Source organism: Gobio gobio (genome assembly GCF_949357685.1).
Source record: "Gobio gobio genome assembly, chromosome: 13".
Taxonomy (NCBI): Eukaryota; Metazoa; Chordata; class Actinopteri; order Cypriniformes; family Gobionidae; genus Gobio; species Gobio gobio.
Window position 1 is genome coordinate 15653829 of NC_137106.1, and position 19913 is coordinate 15673741.

At 38.8% G+C, this 19913-nt stretch overlaps 1 protein-coding gene across 12 annotated transcripts in view; it reads left to right on the plus strand.

The window, feature by feature from the left end:
* The window catches only part of hectd1 (HECT domain containing 1), a 37778-nt gene that overhangs the window by 16515 nt on the left and 1350 nt on the right, over positions 1 to 19913 (plus strand). The window contains exons 18-41 of one of the 12 annotated variants that reach the window (XM_079833272.1): positions 93 to 187; positions 362 to 467; positions 571 to 705; positions 804 to 943; positions 1074 to 1397; positions 2179 to 2345; positions 3396 to 3572; positions 4835 to 5677; positions 6797 to 7018; positions 7239 to 7417; positions 7741 to 7897; positions 8132 to 8354; positions 8442 to 8496; positions 8802 to 8984; positions 9373 to 9586; positions 9676 to 9758; positions 9946 to 10073; positions 10163 to 10364; positions 10858 to 10995; positions 11093 to 11700; positions 11840 to 11918; positions 14127 to 14220; positions 14385 to 14535; positions 19732 to 19876. In XM_079833272.1, coding sequence (XP_079689398.1) covers positions 93 to 187; positions 362 to 467; positions 571 to 705; positions 804 to 943; positions 1074 to 1397; positions 2179 to 2345; positions 3396 to 3572; positions 4835 to 5677; positions 6797 to 7018; positions 7239 to 7417; positions 7741 to 7897; positions 8132 to 8354; positions 8442 to 8496; positions 8802 to 8984; positions 9373 to 9586; positions 9676 to 9758; positions 9946 to 10073; positions 10163 to 10364; positions 10858 to 10995; positions 11093 to 11700; positions 11840 to 11918; positions 14127 to 14220; positions 14385 to 14535; positions 19732 to 19876 — 4848 coding nt within the window. The remainder of the gene's footprint in view (positions 1 to 92; positions 188 to 361; positions 468 to 570; positions 706 to 803; positions 944 to 1073; positions 1398 to 2178; positions 2346 to 3395; positions 3573 to 4834; positions 5678 to 6796; positions 7019 to 7238; positions 7418 to 7740; positions 7898 to 8131; positions 8355 to 8441; positions 8497 to 8801; positions 8985 to 9372; positions 9587 to 9675; positions 9759 to 9945; positions 10074 to 10162; positions 10365 to 10857; positions 10996 to 11092; positions 11701 to 11839; positions 11919 to 14126; positions 14221 to 14384; positions 14536 to 19731; positions 19877 to 19913) is intronic. The other 11 variants (XM_079833276.1, XM_079833277.1, XM_079833279.1 and 8 more) reach the window with 11 other exon arrangements.

The following is a 19913-nucleotide window of genomic DNA, read 5'->3' on the forward strand; positions in this document are numbered from 1 at the left end:
TACACAACTACATTACTGACAGTTGTAAACATGTCAGCTTTTATTCCCAATACTCATTATTATTTTACTTTTATTACATGTTTGCTTCACAGAGTGTGGAGCTAGACATGAAACATGATTGTAAGCCTCTGATGGAAAGAATAAATGTGTTCAAGACTGCGTTTACTGAAAATGAAGATGACGAAAGGTAAAGTATATTTTTTGTTACGCATAAGGTCATTGTGTCCTACCCCAGGCACTGCATGCAAACATTTTCTCTTCCCTCTATATATTATATCCAGCAAGTTCTTTTTCTGGTTTGGACATGTTTAGCAAATTTGTTTTTTGTTTGTCATACATTTTAATTGTTTCTGTCCTCCAGCCGACCCGCAATTGCCTTAATCCGCAAACTGATAGCAGTGTTGGAGTCAATAGAGCGGCTACCTCTACACTTATATGATACACCAGGCTCAACATATAATTTACAGGTCAGTTTCTATGTTTGGATGTGTAATTTTAGATTTGTGTATGTGAAACAGTGACATCTTTCATTATGAGTTGTCATTTCATTAAAATCTTCTGTCACGTTAGATACTTACAAGGAGGTTACGCTTCCGCTTGGAGCGTGCTCCGGGTGAAACGGCCCTGATTGATCGTACTGGTAGAATGCTAAAGATGGAGCCGCTAGCCACTGTTGAGTCACTGGAGCAGTATCTGCTGAAGATGGTAGGAAAGCTTTTATTTCTACTATTCCATATTTACTTGGCTGTATTCCCAAAGGCATCTGAGAAAATATCATAACTTAATCTCCTCCCTTTCCCCAGGTGGCCAAGCAGTGGTATGACTTTGACAGGTCCTCATTCATCTTTGTTAGGAAGCTCAGAGAGGGCCAGAGTTTCACCTTCAGGCACCAGCATGATTTTGATGAGAACGGAATTGTGTACTGGATCGGTACCAATGCGAAGTGAGCAGCTTTATCCTTTTTTGCACTATTTAAATGACCAACAAAGATCATTCTCATGCTCTGAACTCCAATATGACCCATTTAGACAAAACGATGCGTAAGGAAGTTAATGCTCTTCTGTTGTCCACAGGACTGCTTATGAATGGGTGAACCCCGCTGCTTATGGATTAGTAGTTGTGACCTCCTCCGAGGGCAGAAACTTGCCTTACGGCCGACTTGAAGACATCCTGAGCAGAGACAGCTCAGCCCTCAACTGTCACACCAACGATGATAAAAATGCATGGTTTGCCATCGACCTTGGTTTATGGGTCATCCCGTCTGCGTACACACTTCGCCACGCTCGTGGATACGGTCGATCCGCCCTCCGGAATTGGGTATTTCAGGTGTCCAAAGATGGTCAGAACTGGATGACACTCTACACTCATGTGGACGACAGCTCTCTCAATGAGCCAGGGTATGTGTGTTATAGGGATGTGGCGGTGAGGAAATTTTACCCAGCGGTTAATCGACGTGTGCCAATACCAGTATCACTGCGAGGGGGGTGACACGTTGGAGTTTTCCCTCTTGCACCTCGCTTTTAAATCACAGCCTCACGGGTATTCACAATGGTGCAGAGCGAGTGTTTTCAATAAATTTCTTTGGAAGTTGAGCTTCCATATGAATGAACTGAAAACGCTCGCTCTGCTCCATGCCAATGGACACACACCATTACGAATGGCTGTGCACATTTTACTTTCACTTTAGAATTAGCACCAATTCGGGGGCGGCTATTGTTTTAATTGTGGGTTCATTATTATTCTTGATGACAAACGCAATAAAACAGTACAATGACAAACTTGCTTAAATAGGCGCTTTTACATTTTGGTTTGAAACCAAATCTTCCACTGTCGTCTTGTCATTCAGCTCATAAATAAAATCCGACTCATGCTGCTGATCTGTTACTCTCGTTCGGCTCACGCTGCATTGAGCAGATGCGTTCAGTTTTTAATTGTGGTGTCTGTTGTTTAACTGAACTAAATGATTTCTACTACTATAAAAGATGAGAACGACAGTGGGGCGGTGCCGTGGTGGGCAAGTGATGTAACCGGTGTTGTGGCTGAATACCAGTAACACCGACTATCTCAGCAATCCTAGTGTGTTTAGAACCAGTATTTTACAGTTTGCTATTATTGTCCTCTGTCTACTTTACGTCTTTTTTTTTGTGCACCTACTAATGACTCGTGTTACTCCATTAGGTCGACAGCCACATGGCCTCTGGATCCATCCAAAGATGAGAAGCAGGGCTGGAGACACATTCGTATTAAACAAATGGGGAAGAATGCCAGCGGACAAACACACTACCTCTCCCTGTCTGGTCTAGAGATCTATGGCACTGTTACTGGTGTGTGTGAGGACCAGCTGGGTAAGTGCCAATTATTTCTCATAATACACTGTCATTTTGTAATTCAATTATATTATTTATGCTTACCCAAAGAGCTTTTTCTTGTCCGTATGTGAATATTTGGCATGTAATTGACCTGCAGTAATCTAACGCCATTGATTTTTCTGTTGGGATTTGGCTCCCAAAGCACCATAATGGCAACAATGAAGAATCTGTTAAATATGATACTATATATTTTTACGATACATAGAGTTTGGCTTTAAAGTTGTGATGTTGAGGAAGTAGTTAAAGGAACACTCCTCTAGAGTTAAACAGTTGAGTTTTACCATTTTTCGAATCCATTCAGCCGATCTCCGGGTCTGGCGGTAGCACTTTTAGCATAGCTTAGCATAGATCATTGAATCTGATTAGACCGTTAGCATTTTGCTCAAAAATGACCAAAGAGTTTTGATATTTTTCCTATTTAAAACTTAACTCTTCTGTATTTACATCGTGTACTAAGACTGACGGAAAATGAAAACTTTTGGGGTCTGTTGTAAGAAAGGGCAGGTTTTTGTGGACTAAATGATTGGAGAAGCCCATCATAATTACTATTTACATTTAATCCTTTAGTAGACATTTTTATCCAAAGCGAACCAAAACAATCAAACTAACAATAGGACAACAATATATATGCCCAGTTATTCTAACACGGTACATGTAGCAAGGTGGGTTTTTTGTTTGTTTGTGGTGTTTTGTTTTACTAGAAAGTCTTGTTGTTTTGCCGGAAGATCAAGTTATGACATTTTGAAAAATGACATGGTCCAAAAAATAGAAGAAAATAAGATGCATGCATGGAGGAATTGTTCACAAAAAGACAATACTAACTTACATTTCATGCCAACTTTAAAAGACATCACAGCATTGGATTATGTAGATTTAAATGATTAACATATAAACAGGAAGTCTTTAAAAGAGTGCTCTTTAGTAACATTAGTAATTTGTTTACAGTATCACAAAAGAAAAATCACCATCCTTAATTGCATGCTTTTTTTAATTTCCAATCAGTCAAGGTTTGTTCTGCATTGTCAGGTAAAGCAGTGAAGGAGGCAGAGGCCAACTTGAGACGACAGCGCCGTCTCTTTCGCTCTCAGGTGATGAAGTACATCGTTCCAGGGGCGCGGGTGGTGCGTGGCATTGACTGGAAGTGGAGGGACCAGGACGGCAATCCTGCCGGAGAGGGCACTGTGACCGGAGAGGCCCATAATGGTGAGGATTAGAGCCACTTCTGTGGCTCTTAGTGTGTGCATCCAACCGTTGGTAGGTTGTGTAGGACAGCGCAATGTGTAATGCTTATGCGGTAGCAGATTTCTGTTCAACGGTTTTCAAGGCATCACTGCATCGGACCACTACATGAAAAGTGCATTACTGGCCAATCAACAATGGAGTTCAGTGGTACTTCAGTGTTTTAAAGGAAACAAATTGTGAACATCAAGTGCATTTGCATGTTTTGGAGCTTTCTGCAGCAAATCCATCACAAGTGAGGGGGGGGAGATGGAGTTACCCATTACTGACGTTCACACAGTAAAACAACTCAAGTTAAATCACATTTGCACTTGTTTTCCCCATCATGCCTCAGAGGGACTGTTTTCAGACCAGCCCTTTTTATTTTCAAGTGACTTCACAAATGCTTTGTGTATTTAAATAAAATTTAACTCAGACGGGGTTGATCTGAAACTAGTCTTTTTTTTCCTGTGTTTACTTCCTTATGTGGTGCTTTCCTCTTGCTTCTATTCTGCATGAAGAAATGATTTTTTTTTTTTTTAAATGATCTGTTTCACACTCTGAAGTTTAATGATACGTGTTAGATTACTACTTTTTGCTCTCTGCAACTGTCATTCCATACTTTTTTGTTTTTGTTAGTTTGCTATTTTGAAGTGCAACCTTTATCCCTCCCCCCCAACTTAACAGGTAACATTTTTACATATCCTACTCATATTATCTGAAGCATCCACTCTGTTGCTATTGATTCTTTGGGCAGCCATGTTTCAGTGTGTAAAACAGCCTTTTTAACCTGCCTCCATCAGTCAAGCCAAGTGCATGTTGATGTCACAATTTGCAAGCTCCGAATGAACTCCATTGCAAGTGTATTTGACACTGACCGAAATGATTCTTCTGTTCTTTTTCTTAAGTGGCTTTGTAGCTTGGCATTTGCAAAATTCTACTGCTTTTTTTTTGTTCTTTAATTTGTCATTTTCTGTGCTTCATGTTTCTACCTCACTGCTTCACCTGGACCAGAGTGATTTGGGTTTCCTCTTAGATGATCATCAGTAGTATGAATACGAATTGAAGAGGTTTGGCAGAGATGCGAAACTAAACTAAATTTGACCTCATCCAATGGTCTTGGTTTATGCTATTGTTTCTGGTCCAGTGTCAAGCAAAAGCTGTTGTCTTTGACTTGCTGCTGTCTCTCTCTGCTCTCTTGCTGGGTCTCACCCGTTCATATCCCCCCTCCCTCCCCCACTTTCCAGGCTGGATTGATGTCACCTGGGATGCCGGTGGCTCAAACTCGTATCGTATGGGTGCGGAAGGGAAGTTTGACCTCAAGCTTGCGCCAGGGTACGACCCTGAGTCAGCGCCGTCACCCAAACCTGTCTCATCCACTGTTGCAGGCACACCGCAGTCCTGGAGCAGCCTGGTGAAAAATAACTGTCCCGACAAGGGTGGCTCATCCTCCACAGCGGGGGCCAGTTCCTCCAGCCGCAAGGGTAGTAGCAGTTCGGTGTGTAGCGTGGCCAGCAGCAGCGATATAAGCCTCAGTTCCACCCGAGTGGAGCGCAGGGTCGAGAGCCTGTTGGAGCAGGGAGTAAGCATCGTTGGAGGGCCCCCGGGGGCGGAGGGCCAAGAACCGATAGTTGTGCTGTCCTCTGCAGAGGCCGGATCCGTCTCCAGCACCAGCACACTAACGGCAGACACGGGAAGCGAAAGCGGCGAACGTAAAACACCAGCACCCGATGGCACTTCAAGACAGTCTGCTGAGTCGGCCGCCATCTCTATGGGAATCGTGAGCGTGAGCTCGCCTGATGTCAGTTCGGTTTCAGAGTCATCTAGTAAGGATGCTGCATCCCAGAGGCCCTTGTGCTCTGCCACCAGCGCGCGGCTGTCCGTCAGCTCACTTTTGGCAGCTGGAGCGCCCATGAGCTCCAGTGCCAGTGTCCCCAACTTGTCCTCCCGCGAGGCCAGCTTGATGGAGTCGTTCGTTCGCAGGGCGCCCAACATGTCTCGCACCAATGCCACCAACAACATGAACCTGAGCCGAAGCAGCAGCGATAACAACACTAACACGCTGGGCCGCAATGTCATGAGCACCGCCAGTGAGTATCTTCAACTGTCCTTTCTTCTAGGAGCCAGTACCTGGGTTTAGATCAGTGGTTTTCTGCTTTTTTTAGTCTCCATTGTCCACAACAATATTTTTAGGCCCCTAGCTCTAGTTATGTTATCAGAACTTATTTTAACCTTTGGGCACTATTAATGACTAAATAAATAAGCAAGTAGAATTAAATGAATTGAATAGATTATTTTAATGAATTGAACTGGACTTCATAAGTTTTAGGAGGGAATGTTCTTAAGTGTTTTCACTCTTTTTTAACCAATGAATTTCCACGACTCTTCCAGCCAGTTGTGATTTTTACTGGATAAGGATTTTCTCAAATGTATAATCTCATATAATAATAATTTTTAAAAAAAAGTATTATTTTTACTCCATTTCTACCCAATAAAATATATTAGAGCTTGGCATAACTAGTAAAATGTATATCTATTATAAAAATGGCCATTGAGTCTTAAGATTTTATTAATTGACATTATTAACTATTAATTTATACATTTCTGGGTCTACAAATCACACTTTTAAAATTAGGCTACTTTAAAATAAATTAAAATAAATTTTCTGGAAACTTTTAAAGAAACAAACAGTTGTTGGGCTTAATCTTTGAGAACCTCTGGTTTAGATTTACCTTTAGCTTTATTATGAATGACAAACTTAAGGCTTATTATATTTGTTAATCATACGGCAAATGTTCTCAGAAAAATTATAGTCAACTATTGTTGCCTTAGAATTGCACTCGGAAACATGTTAGTATAGAAGAGAGATTGTAGTATTTACAATGCCTCAGGCTAGATTTGCATTGCAATGCAGTACCATTTCATTTGTTAGCTTGTCTGTCTTTTTCAGGATATTACAGTCCTGATTATGTAATGGCAATCATTTTGTTGAATTTATTTGAGTTACAGAGTATTAATTTGAGCGCTCCAGAGTATTTTACTGTTCTGTGAATATTAACATGACTCTAATTTTTGCCATGATTTGCATACTGCAGCCATTTGAAGCATGTTTAGTTTGTAGAGCAAGCTTTTGATTTTCAGTTACCTGCTTCTTTTTTTTTTTTTTTTTTTTTTGTAGACTAATCGCAGTTTTTGGGTTTTGTTTGCAGCTTCTCCTCTTATGGGTGCGCAGAGCTTTCCTAACCTTACAACCACTGGTACCACCTCAACTGTTACAATGTCCACCTCCATAGTAACCAGCAGCAATAATGTAGCCACGGCAACTACAGGTTTGTCCGTCGGCCAGTTGCTCAGTAACACGCTGACGACCAGCCTGACCTCTACATCTAGCGAGAGTGACACAGGTCAGGAGGCTGAGTTTTCCCTCTATGGTAGGCCATGCTACATTTATTATACACTCTCTTTTCCCTCATCCTCAATTTTTCTAGTACATCCCCTTTTTCAACTTTTTTGTTTTGCAGATTAATCTCTAATTTTATTTTTTTGCTTATTACTAAACTAATTTCTCAGCCTTGTCCTCTGAATTAATCTCCTTGATTTATTTTGTGCAATATGACGGCTGATCATTTTCGTTGCCTTTCTTTCGCTCAGACTTCCTGGACAGTTGTCGGGCCAACACATTGCTTGCCGAGTTAGATGACGAGGAAGACTTGCCAGAGCCAGATGATGACGATGATGAGAATGAGGATGACAATCAGGAAGAACAGGAGTATGAGGAAGTTCTGGTACGGTCCAGGGTCAACCTTGGTTACCACGTTCATATTCATAGGGTAAAACCTGTTGTAGTTTCAATAATAGTACAGTGGAAATCCTTTATTTTTGGTTTTCTTCGCGTTCTCCTCTCTGGTTACTTGAAATTTGTGGTTTTATATTTTTAGTTTGGTGAGCAGTGTTTTTTTTCCTTTGGGTAAAGAATGTATTTGGTGTTCTTGTTTTGTTATTTTTTTGTTAGTTTGTTTGCTTGTTTACCAGCATGTTTCCTCTGTGTAGCATGTCTTTGGTTAGGTGAAATATGCATTTCATATTTGCAAGCAGTTGAGCATTATGTGTAAGAGAGCTTTACCACTTTGTTTTTTCAATGGTGGCCTAAAAGGAGGAAGAGGAGTATGAAACCAAAGGGGGTCGGCGCAGGACCTGGGACGATGACTTTGTGCTGAAGCGACAGTTTTCTGCCTTAGTACCTGCATTTGACCCTAGACCAGGCCGTACCAACGTCCAGCAAACTACTGACCTGGAAATCCCTACACCAGGTACTGGTGAAACTGTAATAAGGGGATCAATTCTCACTCTGTTGGCTGCAGCTTTAATATTATTTAAATATTATTCTATTGTTTATTAATATTTTAAATTGGGAGGGGGGGGGGGGGGGGGTCATTTTATTTTTAGGGTGAACTATCCCTTTAATAACACTGGTTGCCTTCTGAGTCAAACACAGCAATCCATTGTAATTTTACATTGCAAAACTCATGTTTTAATGTGTACAGGTACACCTCGCTCAGAGGTACAAGAGGAGGTGGAGTGCACGCCTTCACCCCGTCTGGCTCTCATCCTGAAAGTAGCAGGTCTTGGGACAACACGAGAAGTAGAGCTACCTCTCACCAACTACAAGTCCACCATTTTCTATTATGTTCAAAAGCTTCTCCAGCTCTCATGCAATGGTGCTATTAAACCTGACAAGCTTAGACGTATCTGGGAACCTACATATACGTGAGTCTATCGTTTTACTTTTTAGCTGTCCACATTTTTGTAGTGCTTTTCCCTCGGGCATCTGTTAACAATCATTGTTTTTTGTAGGATAATGTACAGAGAATTGAAGGACTCTGACAAAGAAAGAGAGAGTGGAAAGATGGTAATGACACGTTAATGTTTCTCCTCCACACTATCTCTCTTCCTATCTTCCTTTCATTCACTCTCTTTGGCTCATTAAAATCTTGGCTGTGATTTTTCTGTGGCTGTCCCCAATGTGTAAATGCTCCTCCTCAGTAAACTGTCAGCTGTCACTAACCTTAAAGACAGGAGACTGTGAAATGACCCCCAGTGGTATCTATTGTTAAATGCACGGGCCTCTCTAGTGGTTAAACCTACTGTAATGCATGTGTATTGCGTGAGACTTTACAATCAGGAAAGACCAACATTTGGTTCTTCCTGTTGTAGGGTTGCTGGTCTGTAGAGCATGTGGAACAGTACCTTGGCACAGATGAATTACCAAAGAATGACTTGATAACCTACATGCAGAAGAATGCAGACTCAACTTTCCTGCGCCACTGGAAATTAACCGGCTCTAATAAAAGTATTAGGAAAAACAGAAATTGTTCGCAGCTCATAGCTGCATACAAGGTATAGAATACCATCGGATGTGCATATATATCTGTACATACCATCTTTATTTTCCCTTTTATACTTTTTCAAGTATGTTTTCTATTTCTTGCTTGACTGTGACTTGTGTAGGCACCTGTTAGACAGTTGTTGCTGTCCTTTTGTAAATTCTATTGCCTAAATGGGTGTAAATGTCGTACCATGGAATTTTTTTAGCTGTCATTGTTGACTTTGTTCGCTATTTGCTTTTGATTTTTAAATTTTTGTTGTCGTCTTTGGCCATAAACTATATGATTTTGTAAGAATGCAGTAATTTCGTTGTTATAGGTATGTTGTGATTTTATGATAAAAGGGTTGGGAGGAAAAATTAGGGCTCGTTAGTGTTAACAGTACTTGCATGGTTTTACAGGACTTCTGTGAGCGTGGCTGCAGATCTTCAGGCCTGAGTTCAGGGACTTTGTCCGCCACACAGAGCTGTGACATTCTGAGTGCTGCACGTGAGCAGGCTCAGGCCAAGGCGGGCTCGGGCCAGAGTGCCTGCAGCTTAGAGGACGTACTGCAGCTCCTTCGCATCCTCTTCACCATCGGAGGAGAACCCTCATCCGGCCGCACACTACAGGAAGGTAAGGAGCTCCTTCTCACAGCATTGTCTTGAACCAGTTGTTTTTTGTTTCCATTAGTATGCATTTATAAGTCACATTTATCTGTGTAGATGTGGAGGAGCTACAGTTCAATGCATCACCTGAGGAATTCACCAGCAAAAAAATTACAACCAAAATCCTGCAGCAGATCGAGGTAATTTGACGTGTGTTTGAAGTCGTTTTATTTATGCATGTTATACGTTGTAGATGCAATACAGTTCAAGAGTCTAGTGTCTAAGTTTTATGATAGAAATGAACACTTATATTCATCAAGGATGCATTAAAAGCCACAGTAAAGACGCTTCTAAAAGATGTTACAAAAGATTTCTTTGTCTTTTTAGGAGCCACTGGCCCTGGCTAGCGGGGCTCTCCCAGACTGGTGTGAGCAGTTAACCAGCAAGTGTCCTTTCCTCATACCTTTTGAAACCCGGCAGCTTTATTTTACATGCACTGCGTTTGGAGCCTCCAGGTCTGTGCTCGCAGTTTTCAAAGATATCTTTATTGCATTCATACAAATGTGAAATGGTGGTTTGAGAATTTTCATCTCTCTCTCTCTAGGGCTATTGTCTGGCTCCAGAACCGAAGAGAAGCCACTATGGAGCGTTCACGGCCATCCACAACGGTTCGCCGTGACGATCCGGGCGAGTTCCGTGTGGGTCGGCTCAAGCACGAGCGTGTCAAGGTGCCTCGTGGAGAGAGTATGATGGAGTGGGCTGAGAGTGTGATGCAGATACATGCTGACAGAAAGTCTGTACTGGAGGTAAACACTACAACATAATGTTTGTGAAAAATAGTGGGGTCTAAAAGTCTGAGAGCTAGTGAAATTTATTTTTGTTTTAATTACAAATTATTTTGAACAATTCAAAAGAGTTTGGTTGAACAATGTACATGTATAGTTCTGTAGAATGTGGCATATTTTGTTTTGTTTTAATGACCAAAGCACTTGAGTTTCAAGCATGTGTAAAACCTGATAATAATCTTGTGTCACGATTACAGCATGATACAAGAGCTTGTGCTTAAGTGGAAGCAAATAACATCTGTACAAAGGAGTTCCATGGGCAATGTCACAATATTGTTGTTTTTTTTGGGGCATTTCTTCTGTGATTTTATAACATGATGATTTTCTTTAATATTCATCCTGTGGCCGCCTTGGAAGTTTGATGAGGCCCGGCCGCCTAGTTTAGAACCACTGCTCTTTAAATTAGTCTCAGACTGTTTGATGAAGACCGATTAATGATGGTTGTCCTGCACAGGTGGAGTTCCAGGGGGAGGAGGGCACTGGTCTTGGACCCACCCTTGAGTTCTATGCCCTTGTGGCTGCAGAGTTCCAAAGGACTTCCCTTGGTATCTGGCTCTGTGACGACGACTTCCCAGATGATGAGTCACGTCAAGTAGGGCTTTACCATATGTTTAGCTATTTCACTCTAGCCATAGGTGTGACAGGCTGTTTTTAATTGACTGCTTCATTAATTTTTCACTGTTCATCAGGTGGATCTGGGCGGAGGCTTGAAACCACCTGGCTATTATGTGCAGCGTTCCTGCGGCCTTTTCCCTGCTCCCTTCCCTCAGGACAGTGATGAACTGGAGCGTATCACCAAGCTTTTCCTGTTCCTTGGTATCTTTCTGGCCAAATGCATCCAGGACAACCGTCTCGTTGACCTGCCCATATCCCAGCCTTTCTTCAAACTGCTCTGTATGGGTGACATCAAAAGCAACATGAGTAAGCTACTTTATCAAAACCATGTGGAGTCAGACTGCCACTTCTCTGAAATTCAGTCTGAGGCCTCCACTGAGGATGGTCAGGACACATACTCAGTGGGTAGCTTTGATGAAGACTCGAAGTCCGAGTTCATCCTTGACCCACCCAAGCCAAAGCCACCAGCTTGGTATCACGGCATCTTGACGTGGGAGGACTTTGAACTGGTGAACCCTCACAGAGCACGGTTTCTAAAAGAGCTGAAGACACTGTCTGTGAAACGCAGGCAGATCCTGGGCAATAAGAGTCTGTCAGAGGATGAGAAGAACACGCGGCTACAGGATCTCATGCTGAAGAATCCTATGGGCTCTGGCCCTCCACTTAGTGTAGAAGATCTTGGGTGAGATATAAATGTCACTTTGTATATTAATCAAGGAAATCAATATCATATGTGTTACTTTCTTGCAAGTAGCAGGGTGTTTTATTTACATATTTACTTATGTTGCTCATCTAAATTTCTTTGTTTTATTTGTTATTAGATTAAATTTCCAGTTCTGTCCATCATCCAAAGTACACGGCTTCTCATCGGTAGACTTGAAGCCCAATGGAGAAGATGAGGTATGTCGCATGTTCTCCAGACATGCAATGTAGTAGCCTGTATGTACTGTTATACACACTGCCTCTCTACACTGAAAATTAAGTCTCATTCTGTGGTGTGTATTTGTAGTTATAGCAATGCATTTTTTTTTTTGCACATATATTTGTATAGCAGTGCTACATCACCCTTAGTATCAGTACTTCCTGCTGCCATCTTAATAAAATGACACTATCTTTTGAGGTTAGCAGGATGCTTGAATTCGATTTTGGGGCAGTAAGATAACATATTAGAGATTCGCCGATAGCTGATTATATAGGAATATCTACCGATAGTTAGATTTTTCTTAAGAAAAAAATCCCTATCATTTGGTACATTACAATAATATTAGAGAATGCAAAAAAATATGCAAAGATTGAGAGACGATAAAAATATATATGGCAGTTTTTGCCATGGTATAAAATGTATTGAATATTGATTATATATTTTTTTTTAGAAATTCCAGTATTGTGACAACACTAATCCCTAATATAACAAGGACGCCCATTCATTTAGAGACAGTAAAGACTTTTGCATTGATACAAAAAAAGTTTCATATAAATGATTTTTTTATATTGATAGAATCCTGAAAAAAATCCTGGTTTTATCAGAATGATTTCTGAAGAATCATGTGATTACTGAAGTAATGGCTGCTGAAATTTTAGATTTGCCATCACAGGAATAAATTCCATATAAAATATATTGAAATAAAGCAGGGCTCGAAATTAACTTTTTCTACTTGGTAGCACTGGTGCTCCCAACTTCAAAAAGTTAGGAGCACCCACTGAAAATTTAAGGAGCACCATAACTAAAATGTATATATTAGTGCTGTCAAAAGTAGTGTGTTAATGCACGGATACATTTTTTTTCAGTTTAACTCGTTACAAATATTTAACGCGGCATCCGTTTTTCCTATCATCCTTTGCTAGCGTTACATTATATGATCCTGCTCTTATGCATGCAAATGCTTTAAAACCATTCCAGCGTGACGAGACAAAAGAGAACGCTCTGTCCTGTCTGTGTGGGTGCATCTCAATCAGCTCCCTAGTTTCCTAGGTCGTGAATCAGTATATCGTGTACATGATTGTGGCCGATTCCCAGATCAGTGCCCTGACTACTGAACTAGGGAGCTGATTGAGACGCACCCCTTGTCTGAACGACACGTACCAGAATCGTGTTCTCTTTGCACAGAATTATGCCAAAATGTATTCTCACAAGAGCAGTCTTAAATTAGTTAAATAACGTCTTAAATAAACGTAAGAGTTGTGAAGAAAATGAGATGCGCTTAACAGTGTGTCAGATCCGCGTCATGTTCGGCAGCGGCAGATCTTAAAGGAACAGCAGCGACTAATGCTGTCTGTCATTAATGTTAATCACAGAACAAAGGTAACAGAAAATTGTGGCTTGAATAAGTAGTTATTTTATATTTAATTTAAAATGTATGCAGTGATAACTTCAACTATTCAATTTCTGTATATTCCCTACCTGTTAGACAGGTAGAAAGGCCACAGGTAAATGACTTTTATTATAATAGACTTATGTGAAGATTGTTCACAAGAAGTTCATTTGAAATTGATATAGCTTTTAAAACTTTTTTGAAATTTTTTTTTATAGCAGTTTTAGTATCAGTGATACTGGCCTTCATAAAAAGATGCCATTGCAATAAATATTTCAAATATACTGTATTTAAGTTGTTTCTACATTAATTTGGAGAATGATTAATGAAGAAAAATGTGTGAATTTAATTGTTTTTGTTTTTTAATCGATTGACAGCACTAGTATATGTGTATCTATATGATTTATTTTATTTAAAAACAACACCATGTTTTGTAGAGAATTGAAACAGTAGTGATGCACCAATCATAATTTTTTAAGGCCAATTTCGATTTTTTTTTTTTTAAGCAAATTTATTTGTTGTTTATTTGCTCTATAACAGGCCAAACTGGCCTTAATGCCTGTAGACGTTTTAAATGAGAGGCAACCACTGCATTTTAATCACAATCCAAACAAAGATTCTACACGCATGTAGCATGAGCAGTTGTTTTTGAATCAAAATAGATTGCATAATTTCAAAACTTAAAACAAATACAGAGTGGTCTGACTTTAGCTTTGTGAAATTGTTATAAGACACACCTGCACAAAACAAAAACACAGACTGAATGAAAATGCAAATTCTGCTGTCCTCTCATCAGATGGTCTCCATGGACAATGCTGAGGACTATGTAGAGCTCATGTTTGACTTCTGCATGCACACAGGAATCCAGAAGCAAATGGAGTCCTTTAGAGGTATGACCGCATTGGCAATATTCCCATGCCTTGCACTTTAAATCCGCTCAAGCTACACTCCGTGTATGCCAATGCGTGGAAGTACATGTAACTTGACTGTTCAGATCTATTCATATCAGTTATAAATATGGTGCTAAGTGTGAAACGTCTATGTTTTGGTACAGAGGGCTTTAACAGAGTGTTCCCTATGGAGAAACTCAGCTCATTTAGTCATAAAGAGGTGCAGATGATCTTGTGTGGCAACCAATCTCCATCCTGGACCGCTGAAGACATTGTGAACTACACAGAACCTAAACTTGGCTACACACGGGACAGGTAGACATTTACTATTATTTCTATTGCTCTACATTTTATGATGGCATACACTTGGGTTGGTCTGTGATTTTGTTGTTGTTATTTTTAGATGTAGTAAAAAATGTTAAAGCTATAGGGCCTTAAAATGCATGTAAATACATAGCTACTAAAAACGGGGGGGCCTCCCGAAACTACTAGTGTCGCGGAGCTGGAGTGTTACGGATACGTGGTGTTGCCATAGACAATAAATTAATTAATTTGGTAAATAAATATAAACAACATTTATTTATACATCACACAACTATTTACAACACAACAGAGGTTGGCTTTGCATGAGTTGTTGCTCTGGATTTTGTTGCTTTTAAGAAGAAAAAAAACGAATTTTTGCCTGTTTAGGTTCGTCACCTTCTCCATTGCATTTTTAAATTTTTACCATTAAAGTTACTACACGCAAATCCGTGTTTTTTTGGGGGGGAATATATTTCAGGGCTATATGCTAAGGATTTTTTTCGGGAGTTCAAATTTTTACTTGCCCTGTCAGAATTTTCACTGACCCCACCACAAAAAAAAACGACAAATAAAATAAAATAGGCCTAGTATTGTTTTTGAGCCATATAAGCTTAATAAATAAGGTTATGACTCTAAAAACTAATATCCTAACTCATATATTTTTTTTGTATTGTTAAAGACCATCAGTAATAAAATAAGAACAAATAATCAAATTATGAGCAAATGCACAAACAAATACAGCAGAACAAACATATACAAATGAAATAAACAGTTATTTTCATGTAGGTCTAAACTAGATTGTCAGGTACAAAAATGGTAATCAAATGTAAAATATCACTGCATAGTCTGCTTAAAATGATATGCCACTGCATATAAATACAGATTAACCCTTATTAAAAGTTATTCAGTCAAGAGCAGGGAGTGATTTTTTTTTTTTTTGTCTTTTGTTATCTCAATATTTATATAGCCAATGACGATATTTTCCGGCTTTCCGTGTGTTCACTGTTATACGGTAGGGGGCGCTGTAGCGCATTTCCTGCACGAGAACAGAATCTCCTGATCAAAACAGCCGAAGAAGAAGGAACGTGCGCTATCATAAGCAGATGCATTATGTAAAATAACGCGATCATCACCATTAAACAGCATATACATCACAACTGCCTAATGTTATTGAATGAAATGTCAACCCAGGACGAGTTATAGGACTGTCAAGCTTTGGGCTGTTGATGGACTCGATCTACAACATCTGTGTTTTGTTCATCGTTCGGACGTAACGTTAGTCTTTTACAAAAACGTGATTTTTTTTTTCAGCTTTATGCTCAAAATGTTGCTTTTTCATGAAACTTGCAACATTCAAGTGTTGATTAAAAAAATAATACATGAAGCTGGAATAAAACAGTGGGTCTGTTCTTTCTTTTGATATATTGCATGTTTAGATATTCTGTGGACCATTAAAACTTGTGAAAATGACCGTAAATGCTGGCGGTGACTGGCAAATTTCATGTTTACGTTCATTTAAAAGACCTAACCGACTATGTTTACGATGATACTAAACAAGACAGTCATTTTGATATAATTTTGTGTGAATATTCGCGCGCTGTGAGACGCGTGGCCGTGCGTGTGTGTGGGTGTTGTTGCCCTTCGCGAGTATCAAACGGAGAGAGAGACACTTTCTCGTCTATGAGCGCTTCAATATTTAAATTGCCAAGGCTTAAAAATGCGCAAATGATCAGTTTCCGTGAAGATGCAGCTCTGGGAGTGTCTTTCACGCTGGCACTGAACCATCGGGCAATTCTTATTGTCGACCGTAATGACAAATATTTTTTGTCATTCATTCAGGGGGGGCGAGGGTCGTTTTGGGACACTGGCTTATATTGGGAGAAATTCACTTGCCTCAGTGAGCCTCTTTCAAACAGTGCTAACGTGTTGAAATCGCCTTTGAATGTATGCTCGCTTTTACTTTTTCTTTGACTTTCGCGATCATGTGTACTCTGGGAATAGAGTACTGGTGGTGCTGAACGCAAATATAATATAAAATATAAGTCTGACGCTTCTGCTGTGCAACGAATCCTCCGCCACGGAGTCCATTAACATGTAACACACACTCGTAACACACGCTCAATGCGAGCGCTCGTCTTCTCGACACGTGATCAGTGCTGTGCACTATGTACAGCTCAAACCGAATTAAATTGTTTTTATTTCTATAAAAAGCCAAACTAGAGTGGAGGTGTAATGTAAACGTAGTGTTGGCATATTCTTTCCTAACTTCACCCTCACACTCGTCATTACAATATTTCACAAGACCGCTTTCACCTCGACGAGAAATCTCATCACAGTTTAGTCCCGCGAGATCTCGTCACACCCTATTACACAATAAACTGTATTTAATTTCATTCCCATTTAATTCATAGTCAGGAGGAAAGACCAGTATTTGACTCATATTCAATAAAGTATCAGGGTTATAATAGTTAACTAAAACCATTTAAAAAATCTTCATTACTTGAAATTAAATAAATGTTAACTGAAATTAAACAAATAAACTTATTTGAAGCTTAACCTGATATGGACTACTAACTAAAACGGAAATACAAAGTTATAAAAACTATATAGATGCTTTTTAAAAAAACTAAAAAAGTGAATTGAGCTCTTTCGTGTATTTTTAATGTCAAAAACACAATGACACTCTCCATTGACTTTGTATTGCGTGAAGCGGCCTCCTTGTCATTTCTGACTTATAGCAAAAAATAGAACCATGTCTACAAGCTGCTATGTGACATGGTGTACAGCAAACAAGCTAAAAAACACAGAACTAAGTTTTTACAAGCTGTCGACCCAAAAAAAGAGCGTTTAAGTAGACAAAAGTGGATACAGGCAATAAGACATGAAGCATCAGCAGGAAGAATGGGTACATTTTGGGATCCTGACACTCAGTATGCCTACGTATGCAGTAAACATTTTGTCACTTAAGTCAAATATCCAAATGTCAGTTTTATATATTATATTTCCTTTAGCTGATTCCGTTCCCCTCTAGTGGGTGTAGTTCTCAGGGTAATATAACATGTCGCACTCTGTCTCAATTGCCTGTATCCACTTTCGTGTCCTTAAACGCTTGTTTTTTGGGTCAACAGCTGATAAAAACTTCTGTTTTTGGTTCTGTGTTTTTTAGCTTGTTTGCTGTACACTTTGTCACATAACAGCTTTTAGACAGTTCTGTTTTTTGCTATAAGTCAGAGATGACAAGGAGGCAGCCTCACGCAATACAAAGTCAATAGGACCAGTTTGATCGCGGTTTTCTGATTTTGATGCGTGTCGCTCTGTGTCTATAGTGGCAATCCACCTGTCACTCAAGTGGCCATGTCCATAATTATGCAGAACTTTAAGGATGTTATAAAAAAAAATGTCACCCCTCTAACAGTTGTCATGAAGGGCAAAATTAGCTAAATAGACCAAAACCACTTTTTGTACCAGGCTGTAAAAAAAGTTTTTCTGCTGAAAAGTTGGGCATTGTGTAAATCCGTTGTGGATGTGTGGAATGGTTTTCTTTTTCGAAGGGATTCCAATCATATTTCAGCCTATTCAATACCTCAAGCAATTCAGAACTATCATGGCGATCAGTGCGTCTTAAAAAAGAATAAATTATTTATCGTATTTCTATTTATTTATTTAATGTTAATAAATAATGATGGCTATAACATTAAAAACGAACATATATCGGCCTATATATATTGTACATCCCGAGTAATCATATCCTGAATAAAATGCACTACTGTTCAAAATTTTTGGGTCTGTAAGATTTCCAAAGGAATTCATAATTTTATTCAGCAAGGATGCATTCAATTTGTCAAAAGTGCCAATAAAGACATTTACAATTAGACACATTTCTGTTTAAAATAAATGCTGTTCTTTTAAATGAATCCACAAATGTACCATTATTCCACCCAAAAATATATAGCAGCACATTGATAATTAGAAATGTTGGTAACACTTTATAATAACTCATGCTATGAATCATTAGTTGAGCATTAGTAAATAGTTAGTTCATCATTTTTAAAGCATTAATAGACATAAATAAGCAGTTTATAAAAACAGCTATACATGTTTTATTCTTGATTTATAAGCATATCTATAACTGTATTTGAATACTCTATTAATGATCAATTTATTTAATTATTTACAAACCAGTAATTTAGGAGTTGTCATAAGATCATTTAGAAAGTGTAAGAAGTAAATGATTAATAAACTTTAAATGTACATTTATACATATTTCAACATAGTGATAGTTACTCAGTGTGTTAATAAATGCTTTATTAACATATATTCCTACTGTAATTCATGATTAATTCAGGTAGTTATAAAACATTTATTAGTTGTCAGTATTTTTGTGAGCTCATTTAAAGTGAGGACGATTTATGCCTTGTAAAGCTTTCACAAAGGAGATTTAAAGGCTCTATTACTGCATGTCTAAATAAGATGTATAAATGTGCACAATTTAAATAGTTTATTTATCATTTACTTGAATGATCTTTGAACCACTGGCAACTCTTAAATAACTGGTTTGTAAATAATGTAATACTTAATTTAGAAATGATAAATTGATCAATAAAGTACACATTATAGATCTGCTTATAAATCAAGAATAAAACATGTTTAGCTGTATTTATAGTCTCAACTAATGATTCATAGCATATTCATAGAGTTATTATAAAGAGTTACCGAAATGTTCCTTAAGCACTAAATCAGAGTAAAAGAATAATTTCTGAAGGATCATGTGACACTGAAGATTGGAGTAATGATGCTGAAAATACAGGAATAAATTACAATTTAAAATGTATTAAAATACAAGAGGTTTTTTTATTTTTTTTTATTTTAATATTTCACAATATTTCTGTTTTCATTGTATTGCTATGTAATATTGTTTTTGTTTTGTTTTTCTCGTTTTTTTTTTTTTCTCTCCCTAATAAATGCAGCCTTGGTGAGCATAAGAGACTTTTTAAAAACATTTTAGAAACCTTACTGACCCAAACTTTGGAACACTAAACATGAAACATTTATTTTAAAGAGGTTTACATGTGCCGTATTATTCCGCTATTATAACATGCTTTCATGTTTGGAATAAGGGCTTCATGTTCAGCTTTCTAAATAATGTAAAATATATGTAATAACGCAGACGCCGGTATACATCATGTTGATGATTGAATTGTATTGCAGTCCTGGTTTCCTGCGCTTTGTGCGAGTGCTGTGTGGAATGTCGTCTGATGAAAGGAAGGCCTTCCTCCAGTTCACTACAGGCTGCTCGACCTTGCCCCCTGGTGGACTGGCCAACCTCCATCCACGTCTCACAATAGTCCGGAAGGTATACAAGCTCACCGTTATTTAAAACGCTACAACCC